This window comes from Heliconius melpomene, chromosome 19 (genome assembly GCF_056956725.1).
Source record: "Heliconius melpomene rosina isolate 202511_hmr_F chromosome 19, ASM5695672v1, whole genome shotgun sequence".
In the NCBI taxonomy this organism is placed as follows: Eukaryota; Metazoa; Arthropoda; class Insecta; order Lepidoptera; family Nymphalidae; genus Heliconius; species Heliconius melpomene.
This window is the reverse complement of record NC_140407.1, coordinates 1,328,922-1,349,167: the sequence shown is the minus strand read 5'-3', so window position 1 is coordinate 1,349,167 and position 20,246 is coordinate 1,328,922. Positions and strand designations below refer to the sequence as shown.

At 32.9% G+C, this 20,246-nt stretch overlaps 1 protein-coding gene across 1 annotated transcript; it reads right to left on the bottom strand.

Annotated features, from left to right (window-relative positions):
- Positions 1-2,829: 2,829 nt before the first annotated feature.
- LOC146528238 (U-megalopygitoxin(8)-Mc8-like) lies at positions 2,830-3,708 on the bottom strand. Its single transcript, XM_085202782.1, has one exon. The coding sequence runs from the start codon at positions 3,706-3,708 to the stop codon at positions 2,830-2,832; it is 879 nt and encodes a 292-aa protein (XP_085058908.1).
- Positions 3,709-20,246: the final 16,538 nt, after the last annotated feature.

Here is a 20,246-nt window from a genome sequence, read left to right as displayed (position 1 = left end):
GAAGACAGAGTACATGGTCTGCGGGAGCCGGGACTCGAGCACCATCCTTATAGGTCCTGAGCCAGCCGTTAAGTCGGAGAAGTTCAGGTTCCTTGGATCTGTCATGCACGAGTCTGGAGGCATCGCCCACGATGTCCATGGCCGGATAAGCACTGCCTGGGCCAAATGGCGGGAGGTCACTGGTGCGGTCTGCGACCGCAGAATACCGCCCAAGCTCAAGGGGCTGATATACAAGAGCATCGTCCGACCGGTTCTTTTATACGGCAGCGAATGTTGGCCAGCACTATCTCGGCACACTCAGGAGCTTCACGTCACGGAAATGAAGATGCTGAGGTGGATGTGCGGCGTAACGCGGTCTGACCGCATACGCAACACATTCATTCGAGGTAGTCTTGGGGTCCGTGACGTAGCGGATAAGCTCCAAGAGCGTCGCTTGAGATGGTTTGGCCACGTTACGCGCCGGCCTAAGAACTATGTCGGACGCAAGTGCCTTGCTATACCAGTCCCTGGGGCGCGACCTCCCGGACGCCCAAGGAAGCGCTGGTTGGATGTCGTGATGCAGGACATGAGAGCCAATGGTCTAACCACCGAGGACGCAAAAGATCGTGCAAAGTGGAGTAGGTTAAGTAGGAAAGCAGACCCTGGTAATAGCCGGGATTAATGCCAGGAAGAAGAAGAAGCTATATATTTTATAATAGTAAAGTATACTTCCAAACTTCGACCTGTTCTTGGGACTTGCAACGAAAGTGTAAGCTCAAGGGACCCATTTACAATTCATTAACAATCGCCTTCCCTGCAGGACCTCAACGTTACTAAATAAATTCAATATAGTCACTCAGTCAGTAAATAAATGTGCAAATTACTACAAGTTCAGGCCGTCATACCGCAGGGGTACCAGGGTGTGACTGTAACGCGATGGTTTTGGGTTTGATCTTCAGGTGAGGGAATAAGTTATGATTTATACTATTCAATGCACAATGCTTCGAAAAAATCCTTGAAAAGTGGAGAACAGAGTGCCTTAACTCTATGTTCCCTCTGCCTATCCTGTGTGCACAGCGTAAAGCTGAAAAATATAACTAAAAATCCACACCTACTTAAGCTATTAAGCACACTGCCATTATTATTTCAGTAGGTACCTACAGTCGAATTAAAACCTAGCGGCAGCAGACGAAACTCCTAAATTATAACCCCGTACTAAATTACAGGATATTATTCCCATTGTAAATGACACGTGAAACCATCTAGTATTGTGCTTTGCGAAGTTTCAGTAAACAAAGTCCTTAAGTTCACGCGCCTGGTTCTGATGAGAGCGAAGTGCCAGAAACGGGGTTAATGCTGAGATGGTACATAAAATAAGTATTACGTGTGATATTATGTACAGTTGTAATTATTTAATTGTTAAATTAGGTCACCGCAATGTAGTGGTACAAGGTCTGAAGGTTGTGGGTTTGATGCCCACTTGGAGGTATAATTCTTATTCCAATTAAAGAAATTACAAGCAAAACCATCGCAAACAACTAGTATCATACACCCATATACTCATTTACTGTATTTACTAGTGTAGATCCAACACAATATGGTCAGTCAGTCTGATTGGAGATCAAAAGTTAGTGTTCCGACAAATCTCATATGTCATCTTTATTGTGTCTCCGTCTTGTATCTAAATAAGGTTTCTAAGTACATCTTTAAATAGAAACGTTTGTAATTTACTTTAAGTAAATCTTTGCTTTATTAGAAACTATACTCGTTTGAGTCCTTTAGTGGCGCTAGGGAGACTAATATAAATGATTTAGTCACTTGTAAGTACTAATTGTATTTATTTATTATTATATTTTAAATACTGATGTTTAATGTTCATCGCGTTTTCACGAGGGTTCTCGCTTTAATTGATAACGTGAGGGGGAAATGTCTTGCAATTGATAAAAAACAACATTAAAAAATAACATTGAAATATTAATATTTCAACATTTTTCTATCGTAATTAATAACTTAAATTAAGTATATTGTACTGAACAATTTATTTTTAATTCTGATTTCCGCACAATATTTCCGAATAATTCACGCCATGACAGGCGTGGAAATTGGATCCAGAACCGCGTTTAGAACCACCTGGCTGTGATAGTTACAGTCACAATAGAAAATCCAAATATATTCAAATTTTCTTTTTCTTTTTATAAAATAGAGAACACAGTCTTAACACTCAGCTCACACTATTCCACAAAGTGAGAGTGAGATATCTTAACTTCAAATTTTCAAGTAGGTACTCAAAAAATAAATAACTAACTAATATTATAATTAAAATTATGGTATGCTATATAAACAGTAAAAGGATAGTCGTGTAGTATTTTTCCCTACAAAATGCTGTTAGAAGCCTCCTGCCATCATTTGTTAGCGTTGACAGGCTGTAACATGGCGGCGAATTTATCATACATCGGGGAAATTAGAATTAGAACTTTTATATATACTTAGAGTCGAGTTCGGCGTGCCGTGGGTTAAGTTGAATGTTAGATAATATTTAAAATAAAATATAATGTAGTAAAAAAATCATATTAGAAGATTACAGATTAAACTTGTAAAAATATATATTAGACGCCATTCTTTAATGACAGTTGTCAGTCCATTCTGTTTTGGAGTGAGACTAAACGGAGTGTCTTCTTAGTTCAAGCGGGCGAAGCCGCGGGCGGGCCGCTAGTATAATAATTATTAAAGAATATTGATGGCATTCGTGTGTCAGCTGATACCCAAAAAACATCCTATATTTACTCAATATTTTTATTATTTACCTCAACGTAACTAAACTAAACAGATTTTAACTTGAGAAAAGATTTTTTACAATGTCACCCCTGATTCTTTATCAAACACTTTCAAAGACGCGTCAGTAAATATACCAATCTCTATGTTTTCTACATATATCACTTCCGTTTGCAAATTGCCACTTCTCAGCACACTTTCAATCGATGGTCCGTAGAAATGGTGTCCCCTATGCCTTTTCCTAAAATTCACAGCTACATTACCACGTAAAGTTAAAGCGTATTCAATTTCTATTTCCAACGAGCATCGGGTTGCTGATAGAACTGCTGTAGCTGCCTGTCCTGGCTTCAACTCCGTTTCCATACTACTACTTGTTCCTAGCGTCACGGCCTCTGATTTCTCCTCACTCTTGCCAATACTTGAGCTGTACGTAAAACTCGTCGTGCCCGATATTTCGGCTAAGATAACATTTAAGTCATATTCAATTTCTTGCGACACGGATGTCTCCTTAGTAATTGTCCAAGAAGTGGCGATTGTATTTTCAACAGTTTGACTAATTCCAGCATTCACTTTGATAGTATTATCGAATAAATTTTCAAAATTTTGTGATAACACTAGAATAGATTTAATTGAGCTCCCTTTCACCTTAGTGGATTTAACTCTCATAACCCGTGTTACCGGTTTCCATTGATATTTATCGTATAGGTCACCCCAAGGTGTTGGACTTTTGAGAAAAACGTCTCTAGGCGTCTCATCGTATTTGCTTCTAACAGCCCGTTTTAAATTAATTGTGTCGATTTTGAATAGCTCTATTTCTTTATCTCCTATTACGGCTTCATCAGAACCAGCATATTTTATGATTATGTCAGATAGATTTCTTCCAGCTTCAATGTTTATAGTAATTTTTGCTTTAGCAGTAATTAATATGGCAAGAAAGAACGTTGTTACGAAGTACATTTTACTTGTTTAAAAAACAGTGTGTATGTAATAAAATTTACAATTAATAACTATTAAATTAAATGTATTTTGTTATAATAATTATTTTTTTAACAACGTTCGTCTGATTTATCAATACATGATTTTAGGGATCCCTTAATAATAAAATTTACATTATATAAGAAAAATATATACAGGGTAGAAACGACTGCGCTCTTACTGCGGGTGCAGCATATATGATAAAATATTTCAGATGAAGACAAAAACATTCTGTATATACAGATATACTGTATTATGTTTAAAATAATTCGTATTTTTTTTACTGTACTGTCTTCATACTAGCCGTGGCACCATTACAATAACCAACTCGACAAATCGCATATTCTTTATTCATAGATATAATCAATGTTAAATCTATTAAGTACAATTATTATATAAACTTATATCGATTAATTTTGTTTTAAAATTAATTTTCGGAACTGAAAAAAATACCTTACAGAATATTTATTAAATTGTATTAAATTTATATTTATTCTATGTACATAGGTCGAATGTTATAAAGTTAACATAAACTTGACCTATTCACGATAATATTATAGGAGTAAGGCCAATATGTAAAACATATCACGACAATACTTCAAAAATTATCTTCTATACATGTATCTAATAAAATAGTAAAAATGGTGTCTGTACATTCATTATATTTACATAATAATAATTGAGGGGGGTTTAGGAACAGTAATAGACCCCAAATCCACAAAAAAAGTCTGTTTGTCTGTTTATTTGTCTCGCTAATCTCCGGAACCAGTGAAGGGATTTAAATGAAACTTTTTTATTGTATAGCTATTAATTCTAGGCAACATATAGGCTATATATGTATAATATAAATAATTGAGTACTTTTTAAGAGGTTTATATTATTAAGATAAAAATATAAAATCATTGTAATATTTTGTTATACTAGAACATGCATTGTTTCTATTATATTTATTCTAACTTTGGATGGCTTTTGTTTATCCGAATCGAAACCATTCTAGCTGTAAAATGTAAACTATATTTGTGGAATGTTTATTTATTATGAAAACAGCAACAACAATGTCAATATGAATTATGAATTTACAAACAAGCATCTCATATATAACAATTTGTTTGTTATTTCAAAGAATGGCCATCCTCTACTTGACAAAGTTAATAAAATGTCAATAAATAACTTTTAAGATATTAATAAACTAAATAAATATTTATTATATAAACTATAATAAGATAAACTTATAATTTTTGTCAATAAAAATAATTATAACAGAATAATAGAAAATCTACGATTTTGATTATATAGTTCCGCAACTAGTCCACTTAAGACGCCAATTCGTTTAAAAATCATTTAAAATTACTATTTTGTATGAAAAATGTAAGTTTCAATATAAATTTTCCAAGTATAAACAAACTCCCATTCACCTCAAGTCAACCCTTCATATAAATGCCATATATCCGTCTGGTATTTGAAGCTGTCGTAAACGTTATTGTTATAATTCCTCCTTCGACTATATTGTTGTCCGTCGTATGAGATGAAATCCAGATAAATGATAGGGTTTATGACTTAAGAACTTAGGTATTATACATCTTTTTTAATAATCAAAAATCAGCACCTGTTGCTCCTCTGGTGTTGCACGGGGTCGTGGGCGGCGGTGATCATCATCAGGTGACCCGAACGCTCGTTTGCCTTGTCCTTTTTCCATAAAAAAAAACTTTACGCTGTATCCCGCATACAGCAGAGTAGGTAGAGGGCACCTAGCTAGTGTTAGGACACTGCCGTTGCCCACTTTCCGTCGAATTTTTCAGGGCATTGTGTGTTTAGTGTCGGAACTCAATGCCGGGTAATTATTAATTGAAAATATAACGAAGTAATAAAGTGAATTTTATGAACGTGATGTACTATAGTATTCAACAGTAAAATAATAGATAGACTCTTCAGTTCAGTTCATAACATTTATATTATTAATTTATTAACGTAGATATTAAGTGTAAAATCAATAATATCCACTTAGGGAACAAATTATTTTTAATCCTTCTCTCTGGTAACAAGACAAAACGCAGTGTAGAGTGCCGCATCACACAAGGTCTTCTGTGTGTCTAAATATTACATTCCCTCTGCTTTCCATGCTACATATCAATTTGTTAAATTAACATAATAGATAAATGTATATGTGTACAGGTATTGTTAAAATGTATTAGAATTAATTTACTAATGCTTCTCTTTTATTTGCAATGAATCAAAACGTTTGGTTCCAATAAAATCCCTTACTTAGAACTTCATTTGCGAGGGTTGAAAGGTAAATTTGCTTGAACTTTTTTCTTTGTCCCATTAATATACTTTTTTAGTTGTTTTTTTTGTATTGTATAAAAACTGGGCATTTGAATACGAAATTCTTATTTATTTGACACCATTAGGGTCAACACAGGTATCTTAAATATAGGTTAGTGTCTTCAGGGTTAGCACGTATTTACTATAGTTATCAGATTTTTGCTGCCAACCAACTATTGCCAGGCTAATGAAATCAATCAAAATTAATTCTTCATCTGGGATTTGATTTCATATCTATAAAAATAAATAACTAATAAAATAAAATAAAACAGTTTAAGCAATGTTTAAACCATGTTTATCATTATTATCACTTTTGTTACATATAATATTTCATTTCATTTCATCCAAATATCACTAGATCTTCCACGTTCTGTTTGACAAAAAAACCACTTGCCAAACAACAGCCTCACACCGAGAAGTCATAATTTACAGTCCATTGAAGCCATTTATTTCCCTAATCCCGCATAAAATAAGTAAATCTCGATACTCTTGTAGACAAAACTCGGTTAATAAGTGGCTATAAAACATTGTATAGTACGGTCGACGAGTCTTGGCCGCTCTGAGGTTAGTTTTACTAGGCTTTTGGGCATTGTTCCCTCAGGGATCAGTCATCTAATAGCTGACTTCAGAGCAGTCACGACTGGTTGACCGTACTATAAACAAGTGGGGGATGTTAAAGGGTAGAGTTGAAGAAAAATAATGTAATAAACTCGTTGCTCGATCGGCTCGCGTCAGTTGTGTCGAACGGGCAGAGTAATGGCCGTGCTGGCCGGCTATGTGGAACAAAATGTTTGTTACTTGGAACGGATGTGGTATTTTACGATTTTTTTAATAAATTAATACTTGGGATTTCTTGATCATCGTGGTGTAGTGTGATAGTGTCCGACAGTAAAGCAGTGTTTGTAGGTTTGATCCGTAGGGGGAATAAATAATCTTCTTTTCTTCACTCTGGTAACAAGATAGACCACGGCACTGAGTTCCACTACTCGGTTTGTGTGGTGGAACTTAGTCTCTCGAAAATTAGGTACAAAATAGGGAACTTAGGGTTCCCTCTGAATAACCTGCTAGGCATATACTCCCGCATACAATGTGAAGCTAAAAAAAACTTTTTTTTTATTTAAGTATAATAATTTCAATAAACAAATACCATATCCAAATTACTTAACATGTTTCAAAGCCAACCAGACCAAAGCCACCGAAGCGACCGCCATCCACGTCAGACATTCGTCCTATCCACAATATTTACTCACCGACTTTTCTAAACAAAGGATTCCTATAAAGCCTTTAATAAAGGAGCCAGACAACGGAAAATATTTCTAATAAATTTCCCTCCATACAATATTCCTCTATACTGCTCGGGGATCGGGCTATGTTATTGCAAAGTAAAGATGCAGTACTATATAAAAGAGGCCGTCGCGGGGTAGTGGATCAGCGCGTGACTGTAAGCATGGCGGTTGTGGGTTCCATTCTCATTTGTGGGAATATATCACGCTGTACCCAGCACATACCAGGGTAGGTAGTAGGACCGTGGGAACCTAGTTAAGACACTTCGAGAACGAAAATGAACGGTACTTGGGGAACTTATAGTAATGATTATATTTAATACATTCTTAACAAATCTATTTTGAAAGTGGGGAATAGAGTGTCGTAACGTCTTCTCTACAAGATTCCCCTTGCTTTCCAACTTTGTTTGAAAAGAAATCAATATGTCATAAATGATGAAATTTCAAGTCTAATTTTTGTACACGTTAGAGTACTGAATTAGATTGTGAAATTGTGCAAACATTTTTAGTTATTGTTTCGTAATGTAACACTTAATTTAATACACATTAGAATGAGTTGAATATTATGTAAAATAAATGGACTAGTTATGTTTCCTATCCAAATTTCAGAGTTCAAATTTAACTAGCGGTTATTTCCATAGTTGTCAATTCTTGTATGTGACAGTCGGCCATTTGCAATTCAAATAGGCATACGGCATTAGACGATATGAAATAACAGTAAATGTTAACGACGACGACGTTTAAAAACAATAAAATAAGTGATTGTTGGAATATTTTAACAATTTTTATATAAGCAATGTTTCTATTTTTAGGATGTCCCCAAATAAATAAAATAAAAAGAACTAAATGTGAACTATTTCTATTTATTTTGATTTTATGTTTCCTCAAATTTTCCTAAATTTGCCTTTTCCTAAAATTTTCATTCTTCCGAATAGGCATCGAACTCACAACCACCACGTTTACACACACACACGTTCCCAATGCCAATTATTTTTATTCAACTTTTTTTATAAACAAAACCCATAACATTGAAACAATCTTCGAATTCACAAATTAAATAAAATTGATATCATTTCAGAATCCTTGAGAACTAACTTTGATTTCTTTTCAATAAACTTCCTTCAGGGCTATTGCTCGTCCTAAATAAACTCCCAACCCAATAAAATGGGCATATTTTGGTTAGTTCATTAGTTCCTCAACTTTTGTGATGCCATATTTCTCAATGTAAAGAAAAGGTTATATACTTTTCATACAAAGTATAGTGGAAGTGTTTGAAATTTAGTAGTTTCAGTTTCATACCAGTAGTGCGGTCAAAATTATTAAATGATTAAAAAACCCTCGAACAGCCTCGAATTTTGTTGGTTTTCGATGCCATGTTGATCAAATGATGACGCTAAAAAAATATTTAAGGTTTTTATTATATAGTTAATATATCTTGTAAAAGTGAAAACGAGATAATAACGAAAAATTATTTTACTTTTCTTTACCTAAGTTTTGTATAATTTTCTATAAAATTCTTTTTAAAAACGCTTAACACATATTTAAAGGAAACATTTATAAAACGAAACAAAACGTGAGTGAATTGTAAACTTTAAATAGCTAATAAACTACTACTAAATTAGATCGTAAAAGTCCGAATTTTTAATATGGGAATCCACTTCCATTATCCATATATTTACATACAGTTAAGTAAGTACGTGTGTATTTTACTTTTATTTATTCAGAAACTTGGTATTGGTTGTATGAGAAGCGGCTTTTATATTTTTAAATAATATTAACATAGATATGGATAACCATAATTATTTCAATTTTAAATAAAATGTTTCGAGTGCAACCATTATTGGTTGCGTTGCGAACAAACTTAATATATTAAAAACAAGTGGGGAACGGAGTGTTTTAACACTAGGTTCTCTCTGCCTACCTTGCTGCGTGAAGGATACAGGTGAAGCTGTAAATATGAAAAGAAAATTATATTGTAATAATATTGTACAAATACCTATGTTGTACCAGAACTAAAATTAAAATATTTAATATTAAATTTCAACAAGTGAGAATCGAATCCGTAACCTATCTGGTTTACATCCACACGCGTGTGCACCTATGCTACGACTGGCCACATCTTATTTTGGTTGAAGTGAAAATTGTATATACAGTTTAATTGTATAGGAAATAACTTTTGATGTAGGTATACCTACAACTGAGGTTGTAAGCTTAATCAAAGTTTTCGATGTTTAACTACTTGAACTAAATATTGAGATTAACTTACAGATAAGTTATTGAATATTAATAGCTCGTAAAACTAAAATGAAGCAGCACTAAAGCACTAGACTTCACCTTATATTTTATCATAGTAATAAAAATTTTATTCTCTGGTAAAGAGACAAAGTGCGGTGTTCCGGCACAATTGGCTGGAAAAAGGAAGTGCCTTAGTGGCAACGGAGTGTTTTAACACTAGGTTCCCTCAGTCTCAGTTTCCACACGTATTAGAGATATTGTGTATACACGTATGTACACGGTACGGTAGTGACCGCGAAACTTGTCTTACGACAACTGTTCCGTTTCGAAACGTATATTATTTTATTTCTTTAAGTGTTCAAGTATTAAGTATATAAATAAGTATACCTTAACAAGAAAAACAGCCCACATATAAATAATAAAATTGAAAAAAAAAATTAAAGGCATTTCGTATATTGAATTTTTTTTTTAATTTAAAATAATAATAAAATGCATAAAAAAAATTGCCTGTGAAATACTAGTAATTAAAATACTAATACTTTGAAAGAGAATGCAAATTTATTTTATGTAACTCTTAAAAGTTTCATTGCAATTTTTTTATAGAAATGGTTATTAAAAGCTACTAGGAAACAAGTGAATAAAATTTAAATGAAACATTCCTAAAGCCTTACAGGATTTTAAATCGTGATATATTTTTTTATACATTTATTTAATTGCTAGCAGAAATGTAGGTTGCAGAAGTAAGAGTTTTAAATATATAAACTGTGTGTTTTTTGTACAATAAAAAATTTTTTTTACTGTATTGATATTATGTGTGTGTGTGAGTGGGGGAAACTAACGCCGCGGTTTATCTAACTACAGAAATGAAATTATGGTGAATTGAAATTATGACGACAAGATGGTTTAAACGACTTAACTATATTGAAGGAAAGTAACAAAGACTTTATAAAAAATAATTTTTGAATAATATTTTTGTTTTTAATTGAGTACGTTTTAATTGTTAGTATTTAGTTTGAATAACGATATACTAAAAAAGTCATGACTTTAAAGACGGTCGTGGGCCTAAACGACTAATTTGGTAAGTGTGTAATTTTAGTACTGATTTCCATGATTTTTAAATATACACATACTCGTATGTAGGCATATGGAATTAAACGTCTTTCATTTTTTGTGTGAAGAGAATCGGTGATAGGAAATTTTGGTTTCAGCTTTCCGCCTGAATTTTGAGACATTACGTATATTGAATTTTTTTTTTAATTTAAAATAATAATAAAATGCATAAAAAAAATTGCCTGTGAAATACTAGTAATTAAAATACTAATACTTTGAAAGAGAATGCAAATTTATTTTATGTAACTCTTAAAAGTTTCATTGCAATTTTTTTATAGAAATGGTTATTAAAAGCTACTAGGAAACAAGTGAATAAAATTTAAATGAAACATTCCTAAAGCCTTACAGGATTTTAAATCGTGATATATTTTTTTATACATTTATTTAATTGCTAGCAGAAATGTAGGTTGCAGAAGTAAGAGTTTTAAATATATAAACTGTGTGTTTTTTGTACAATAAAAAATTTTTTTTACTGTATTGATATTATGTGTGTGTGTGAGTGGGGGAAACTAACGCCGCGGTTTATCTAACTACAGAAATGAAATTATGGTGAATTGAAATTATGACGACAAGATGGTTTAAACGACTTAACTATATTGAAGGAAAGTAACAAAGACTTTATAAAAAATAATTTTTGAATAATATTTTTGTTTTTAATTGAGTACGTTTTAATTGTTAGTATTTAGTTTGAATAACGATATACTAAAAAAGTCATGACTTTAAAGACGGTCGTGGGCCTAAACGACTAATTTGGTAAGTGTGTAATTTTAGTACTGATTTCCATGATTTTTAAATATACACATACTCGTATGTAGGCATATGGAATTAAACGTCTTTCATTTTTTGTGTGAAGAGAATCGGTGATAGGAAATTTTGGTTTCAGCTTTCCGCCTGAATTTTGAGACATTACGTTGATTAAAGAAGAGTTTTTGACAAAAAACATTTTAAATTTAAACGTATGATTATGAGCGAATTCGAACTGCAATCTACTAGTTGTAAGATTCACAATAAATAATTGTGTCGTTTATCAAAATCAAGACGCCCAACGATAATGTAGCAATCACAAAGCCTTTGATAAAAATAGAAAGACCTATATTTTCTAAGGCGCTTTTAAACTTCCTTTCATTGTTAAATGATAGCAGTTAAATGTATTACCTGAACTAAACGGGTTAAGTGCTTAGTTTAGTGGCCGTAAAGCTGTTGATAACGATTAATAGTGTTGGTAGTTATATGCGGACAAGAGCGAATTGCTGGTAGCGGAAATTTACTAGGATCTATATAGTGGAGTGGATTTGTGTAGTAATTGGAATTAAACTAGGTACGAGTACATGTCCTATATTATTTTTCATTCAAGACGGTTTTGAACTTTAAACTATTGTTTTCCACCAAATACTAGCTGATAGCGTAGATTTGATTTTTTGATAATTTTAGTAAAGTAAAAGCGAAAGGATCTAATTTTTCAAACATTCTACTTGTTTTAGAAATAGATTTATATATCTTTTGTTGGACTTTTAATTTTAAAACAAATAATTTAAATATCCTCCGATTGGGGAATGAACTTACGACCATCGCAGATATAAACAGACACTGTCCCACTGCGCCACACTGGAATTGATCTTTAAACATTACAATACATTTAATACAACGAATAGACTAGAAATAGGAAAAATAAACGTAAAAATCTAGAAAATATGTTTACATTTATATGACTAAGTATCGAATTACAGTCAAATATGTTCGGAAAACAGTATCGTAGAGACATTACGCACGTATCAAGACGAAGCAGAGCGGCGTAGTTGTTAACAAATCGTTCCCTACCATTAAGCCATGTATTGAATTATTCATGGCGGCTTCGATAACGCAAATATTTTGCTATTTAGGCCTTCTATACACTAGTTGTTGGTATGACTAAAAATTGCTTCACGCTGTATCCCGTTGATAGCGGGGTGGGCAGAGGGCTAGAGTTAAAACTCTCTGTTACCATTATTTATATGAGACGCCAGTTCTGGGACACAAGCGTGCGACTGTTAATACGACAGGCTGTGGGTACTATTTCAACTTGTGGAAATTAAATATTTAATATTTTCATTTCCTTGCTCTAACGGTAACCACGCAATGCCTTCGGTGATGGGCAGGGTTGCAAGTTTCCATCACGTTGGAGGAAGTGAAGCTCACAGTACTGACTATTCCGCACCTTAAATAATGAAATTGTAAAATTAATTGTGTTGTAAAAAATAGCAGCCATCGTTGTTTTACTGAAATCGGCCTTACATAAAATCGTATTCAGTAAACAGATGATGTCTAGCTCGATAGCTGATAGGCCACTGGCCCCCTTTTTATTGAAATCGGAATTCCTTTATAGTTCCTTTGGATTCTCCTCGGGACTAACTTGGTGAATGTAATCGATGAAGCTAAAGTTAGCTCAATGTTCTCTTTACTGATAAGAACGATCCTTTTCTATTGTGTATGTGGGTTTTGTATGTATTGTATACTTGCGATTGTAGGATCTTAACTTTTTAAATATATTCTTCAAGTTCTTAAATATGGGATAACGTTTATTTTATGTACGTATGTGTAATAGTTGTAATTTTAAGAAATATATGATAGGCGGAAGTGTTGCGCGTTAATATTTTTATACGTTTTCTAAATATATTCTGGCTTCCTTTGTGCGGAATGACACTTAGAATGTTTAAATTGTTAGTAATTTGACCAATTCCTGTGAAGATGATCCTTTCTGAATGATTTGGTTGGAAAATATTATAAACCTGAGGAATCTAAGGAATCTTCTGTAGTATTTATCAAAATGTTACTGTTTGGGTATTGAAGGGATATACTAAATGTAATTTATTGACAATGTAGAGAATGTAAGGAAAATATTCTGACCGCTGTCAAAATATTAGTTTTATGTAAAAACCTAGGATTTGTACACAAACTACAAAATGTGAGACTAAACAAAAAGTTCTGGCAAATTAAAGATTTACTTTCATTTGATTTGAAAATGGCTTTTTATTAATAAGTGATCTTATAAGGAATGGGAGTTAAGGGATCTTTTGAACTACGGACCTAAAAGAGGTGGATATCGAACCTGCTATGCTATGCTACTTTATATGCTACTTTTCAGTACTGCAGTTTAAGCCAAACAGTCGCCACTTAAACAATTTCAAGAATTATATGAGAAATGCGTGTAATTTCGCAATAATCGTTATTTTTGAACAGTACACTTTACAAGAAATATTTTTATGGGCACTTTATCAAATTTATGCCCAATGATTATGAGTGGACCTGCTCTTCTTATCATATATTAAATGAATCTGATTCGAAGAATATATACTTACATATATTTTGAAAGATTTTATTTATGACTTAATTGGGTCCATAAATAAATAAACGTGCCTTTTAACATTACATATGTACTGAACATGATAATGCTGAAGTTAGGATATGTGTACTCACATATTAAACGGTTAACGTGCAATAACAATATAAAAAAACAGAGTGTCTTAACACTAAATTCTATCTGCGTAACGCATAATGCGAAGAGGTATATCATTAACGAAAAAAACCATGTTTATGGAAATTAAGAAAGAATTTTGTATACAAATAACAATATAATTAATTATTAAGCTTTGGTTTCATAAAATAAGGACGTATATTCTAAGAATTAAATAAAATTATATACAGCACTAATATATAACACTGTATAGCCTACACATACAAATATCTACCATTTCACTGTATACATATAAACCCTAAGAGTTCAAGGTCCGAGGAGATCAGATGTCATCCATCATCCAGACAGACGGCTAAAAGGTTGTTATCAAAGGAAAGCGATACGATACGGGCGATCTTATAGAAATATCTAAAACTCTTTAATGTTTCCCAATGATTCATTTCGCGGGAACATGATAGAGTGATAACATGTATATTTTTTTATCTTTTAGCTGTATTCCGTATATTCACAGACTGGAGATATTTCCGTTCATCACTCATGGTCGAATACTGGAGGCATAGCGTGTTGAGTGGCGGATTTTAACGCCGCACTTTGCTCCGTTGCACGACATGTCGACTATCGACGGTATCATTTCTCTATATATGTATTTAGGTATTACATGTATAACATGTAGTACCCAGAATCGAGGCAAAGCGCGGCATTGAGTTCGGCAACTCAACACGCAAAGCTTTCAGTATTCGGCGGAAAGTGCAGAACGAACGTTTCTTAATAGAAGCGGAGTATCTTAGCACTAAATTCTCATAGGCTCGGCGTGTGGTCTTTATAGGGTTTTAATAATAATAATAATAATTGGATAATATCAGCAACGAATTCAAATTTATAATTTATAGAACGTTCTTTAAATCCTACTTATCACTACTAGCTATTACTTATCGTAGGGCGAATAGAAGTATTTACAACATTAAATTTATATTTGGTCCAGTCTTTGTAACTAATCCGTTTAATCTTGACGTTTACGAGGGGAGTTTATAGCAAGAAAATGAGATTTGCCATACACCAGCTTATACTCGTGTCTGTCGAATGTTTACGCAACTGTATACTGTTCCTTGTGTTATAATTGTTTATTTAGTTCGTCTACTCGGACTATTTATATAAATTTAGGTTATACTTGCATTCGTTAACATTAGATGTCACTAGGGAAACCTAGTGACATCCCCAACACCCTAGTGACATCCCCAATACCCTAGTGATAGAGGGTGAATAAATATAAGTTAAGGATTACGTAAAACTATTATTTCGCTTATAGCAGGGTAATCAGAAAGAACAGTGTATAGAGTCATAATTTTTCGTATTTAGATGATAGTTTCAGATGAAATTACAAAATTATCATCATGTTAGAATTATCCTTCTAATAACCTTCTATAGGATTTCTTTAGCTTCACACTATATATTTTATAACTTAGTGTTAAGGCACTCCGTTCACATTGAGACACTATGGAATTCAGCAGAAAGTGGGGAACGGAAGTGTCATAATGGGAACGTAGTGTCTCAAGACTAGGTTCCCTATAATGTACAGCAATTTGAACAAGTAGTTCCTGGGATAAGAGTGTTCAACCAAACAAACTCGTTCGCTTTAAAGTATTAGTATAGAAGTATAGATAGATAATGACCGCATTTCTTTCATACTAAACATTATGCAACGCCGTCGATACATTATAAGTTAGAAGAAATAAATCACTTACGCTCTTTCTTCTGAGCTTTTAATCTTCTCGTAGGATGCGTAAATCAAGCGTGTACTGCGCCCAGTAAATTATGTTTTATTACCAATAACTCATAAACTATGTTGAATTCAAATAGATATTAGGCTACCATGTTGGTTTCAATCAATATTATTATAAGAAAAGGTCAACTTTAATATGTAATTTCTGTTAGATTTATTGTTTTGTGGTTAAAATGTAGGTTAATTGTGGAAATTATCTTTTTGTTTTATATAAATTAGTATGAAAATTTTCGTTGGGAGGTAAAAATTGTTTATATTAATACAAGAACTATGAAAAATATCACTAAAATAAAAAAAGTTCTGGAGGCGTTGCGTGTTGAGGCTGAACTCGACGCCGTTCTTCGCCTCGTTATAAGAGCAAGGAAATGAAAATATTAAATATGTATTTTAATTCGTCGAGTGGATATCGAACCCGGAACATATCTCGCTTACAATCGCACGCATGTGCCTTTGCGCCACGACTGGCCTCAATATACTTTTTTATTTAGACAAATAAAGAATTATCAAAATAATAAGAACATTGACAAAAATGCAAAATAAAACTGTTTTGTTCTTCACCGCATTTCTCTTTTGTGTATCTTAAACTATTCACTTGGCGAACGCGGCGGAAGCTCTTAAAAGCTCTTATATTTACAAATATAAACTTGCAGTTTTTTTACTCAAGAGTTCTATAATAGCTTCACTCTACTTCTTAAAGCGTATTCCACCGATAGGTCCCTCCTATAGGCGAAATAAATCTAGTGCTTAGACACTCCGTTCTAAATAATTAATACATTTTGAGTGGCGGAACTCAACACCATGCTATGTCTTATTATAAGAGAGAAATAATCCGTTCCCGCTAGTGGGAATCGAACCCACAACCGTGGTGGTGACAAGTAGCTTTTACTTATTTATGTCCAATATCTTTTTAGGTAAAAAAATAGTCTACTTCATTTGTGGAAACCAAATGAAAATTCGTACGGCAGTTACTGAAATTAGTCCAAACAAACAAAAACAAGGCGCGGAGACGACTTTTATGTAATTTATAACATATGACGATTTTTTATGTGTTTCTGACTTGCGGTCTTCATAAGCTTACTCGTAAAGGGATAAATCGCGCTTTGACTGGTCACAGTTGAAAATTGAGCATAGTTCATTCCCCCGAATAGAGATAAGAGAGAAGAGAGAATCTACTAAGATTATGAAGCAATCGAACAATTCTCAATTCTATTTTATATCTCTCTCTTATATCTCTATCTTTAATACATAACTATGTAAGTCAGTTAAACCAAAACACATCCGAAATACTATTTTGTAAAATATTTGACTATTATAACATTTTATTTAGGCCATTTTACCTATTTTTCGACATGCCGCCACTTTGACCAAAGGATTTGTACGGGAAATGGACTGGGTGTCAGCTTGTATTGAAAACTAAAAGGTATTTACACTCTGTAAAAGTGTAGATGTATTAAATACTAGCGACCCACTCGTGGCTTCTCTTGCTTTAATTTATTGCTATATTATAGACAAATTATACAAAATCTTTACATAAGTCCCAGACGCGGCTTCGTCCGCTTACAAATGTTGTTACTTTATAGCTAAATTACATAAAACCTTTACATAAGTTGTAGCCTATGTATTATTCTAATGATAAGCGATACTACTATAAAATATACCATTGACTTTGAAAAGAGCAACTGTTGAGTTTCTTGCCGGCTCTTCTTAGCAGAACTGCCTTCCGAACCGGTGGTAGCTTTTTGTTGACATGTACATTCGATGATTCAAAAGTGCTTATTATAAGTTTATTTGAATAAAGAATATTTAGAATTTTACTATAAAGTTGCATCTAAACTCGTTTAGTAGTTTTTGGTTGAAAGTGGGACAAACATTCATCCATAAGCTTTCAACACTAATAATATTTAGCGATTTATTTGTATAGTATAATGTGGCCCTTTGATAGGTGAAGGTCTGTTTGCTTCGGGCTCGGATGTCGGGACGTCTTCTGTTTGATCTGTCATGGATTGTTGTTTCTAATTATGCAACAGTTTGACTTATTATGTTGTTTATATTAATTTTAGACTCTCTTCACACTTACGAAATATGATGAAGTTTTAAATTTATATAGTTTAGTAGAAATTAAAACACTAAATAATAATTTAATTTCCTCGATTGGGAATCGAACCCGCCTCTTGTACCTGTGCTTAACGACTGGCCCCGAAGCAACAAATTCTCCTATAAAAAAATACCTGTAACAATTCAACTCGCATTTCGAACATTAAGCATTCCACACACGCTTCAGTGTAACTTGTGTTATTTGTCATTTCATAAAAAGTGAGATACTCTTACTACGGTGTGTTGACTTCATCTTCTCAATAAGTTCTAAGGAAATTGGTAAATTGGTTTATTTTGTTCGTATATTATGTAATAAGTTTAATTATTATTGTTGAATTTTATATATTATTTATATTAATAATTTGAAGCTAAAATGTTTGATTGTTTAAACTCGATAATCTCAGGTACTACTGATTTAAATTATTAATTTATTGTATTGGATAGGTAGTTTATTTATTAAAGCAATACTAGGCTAAAAAACCGGTCAAAATCCCTAATAAGGAGAAGAATTTAGCTATATCTGGTGGTGCAGCTGATCATTTGATTGTAGCGATATTTATTCTGAACTATAATATCAATATTACTGGATCCACCCGTATAGCATACGCAGGCATGGCCTAGTAGTAGTACTATTTATAACATTACTAGCGGCCCGCTCGCGGTTTCACCCGCGTGAACTATGTTATTATTGTATTTCTGTCTCCATGACTACGTCCTAGTGACGTTTATGCAAAATTTGAGACTCCTAGCATTTCTAGTAACGAAGTTTCATACAAACTTTCGACCCCAAAAACAACCCCTTAGAAGTCGAATATTGCAAATTCCCGTCTTAGCGAGTACCTACGTCATATAAGTAACTCCTACGCAAAATTTGAGATTCCTAGCACTTGTAGTTTCTGAGATTTCATGATGAGTGAGTGACCTTTTCCTTTTCCTTTTTGATATATAGATTAATACATTTTATAATGTTAAAAGACAATTTTCAGAATATGATATTACATTAGCAGTTTGACGAGAATCACTTGTGATAAGCAAACCGAAGTAAACGACTCGATATATTAAATCTTTGTCCATTTGCTTCGACAGATGTGACACTGTTACATTTTGTATGACAACTCTTCAAAATTGTTCTCTGAACTGTTGTAATTAAATAATGTGTTAGATTACCATTGAGTGATTATTAAAGAAATTATTAGATTTTTGTGAAGAAAATCAGCAATGGATTTAAAAAGTTAGGTTGAAGAATAAATTTCTAAGGAGATTGGTACAAAATGTACATAAAATGTATGATATATCGAGTATTGTCAGCAAAGTTGTCGCTCGGTTTGACTTTACGGTCTGTACGCTTATTTTATTTTAGGTGAACTGAAATATTTTTTTTGCATTTTCAATTTGTTTCAAAAATGTTCTTTTGTAAAAAAGTTTTGTAAAATTTGCTTAATTTTTATTTAAAAGTTAGGATTAGATACTTAATATAATTCCTGAATAAAATTTTCTAACAATGTCTTATATCATGATTTTTTATGACAACGGAACCACACTTAGGACGATAAATTATTAAACCATGTTTTAGTAGAAACTGCTCGCTCGCTGTGAAAACTTTTAAAAACAAGCTAGTAATAATAGACCGAGAAGTACAAATATTATAATTTAAAAACAAATTAGTTGTATCAAAAGTTGTCAACGGATGTAAATCTTCAAAAAAATAGTGAATAGTGAATATATAAATATGATTGTACTCTACACGGGATTTACATGAATATTCTGAAATAAGGTCGCAAGCTGTACAATAGACGCCAAAATTCTATTTCGTGTCTTTTGCAAATCTAATCATTACAGATCCATGCTACGGATGTAACAGAGATTTGTTCATATGTTACGTACGTAGATGAGTGTATCACTATTATTTTTGTCAGATGTATGCCTGTTTTTGTGGATAGAAAGAGAATTATTGCGAACTTTGCTTTAACCACTCTATAGAAACTTTAACTTAGAAACTTTTTAACTATAATATCATGATTTTTCCCGTTCCTTTTGGAATGTCGAGAAATCATCTCGCCTCGCCTCCCTGCATAGCCTACCTGTATGCCCAATTTTAACAATCTAAGCCTAGTAGTTTTATATCCGTCAGTAAAAGAATAGTCTATATATATATAAAAGCGAAAGGTCACTCACTCATCACGAAATCTCAGAAACTACATGTGCTAGGAATCTCAAATTTTGCATAGGAGTTATTTATAGGACG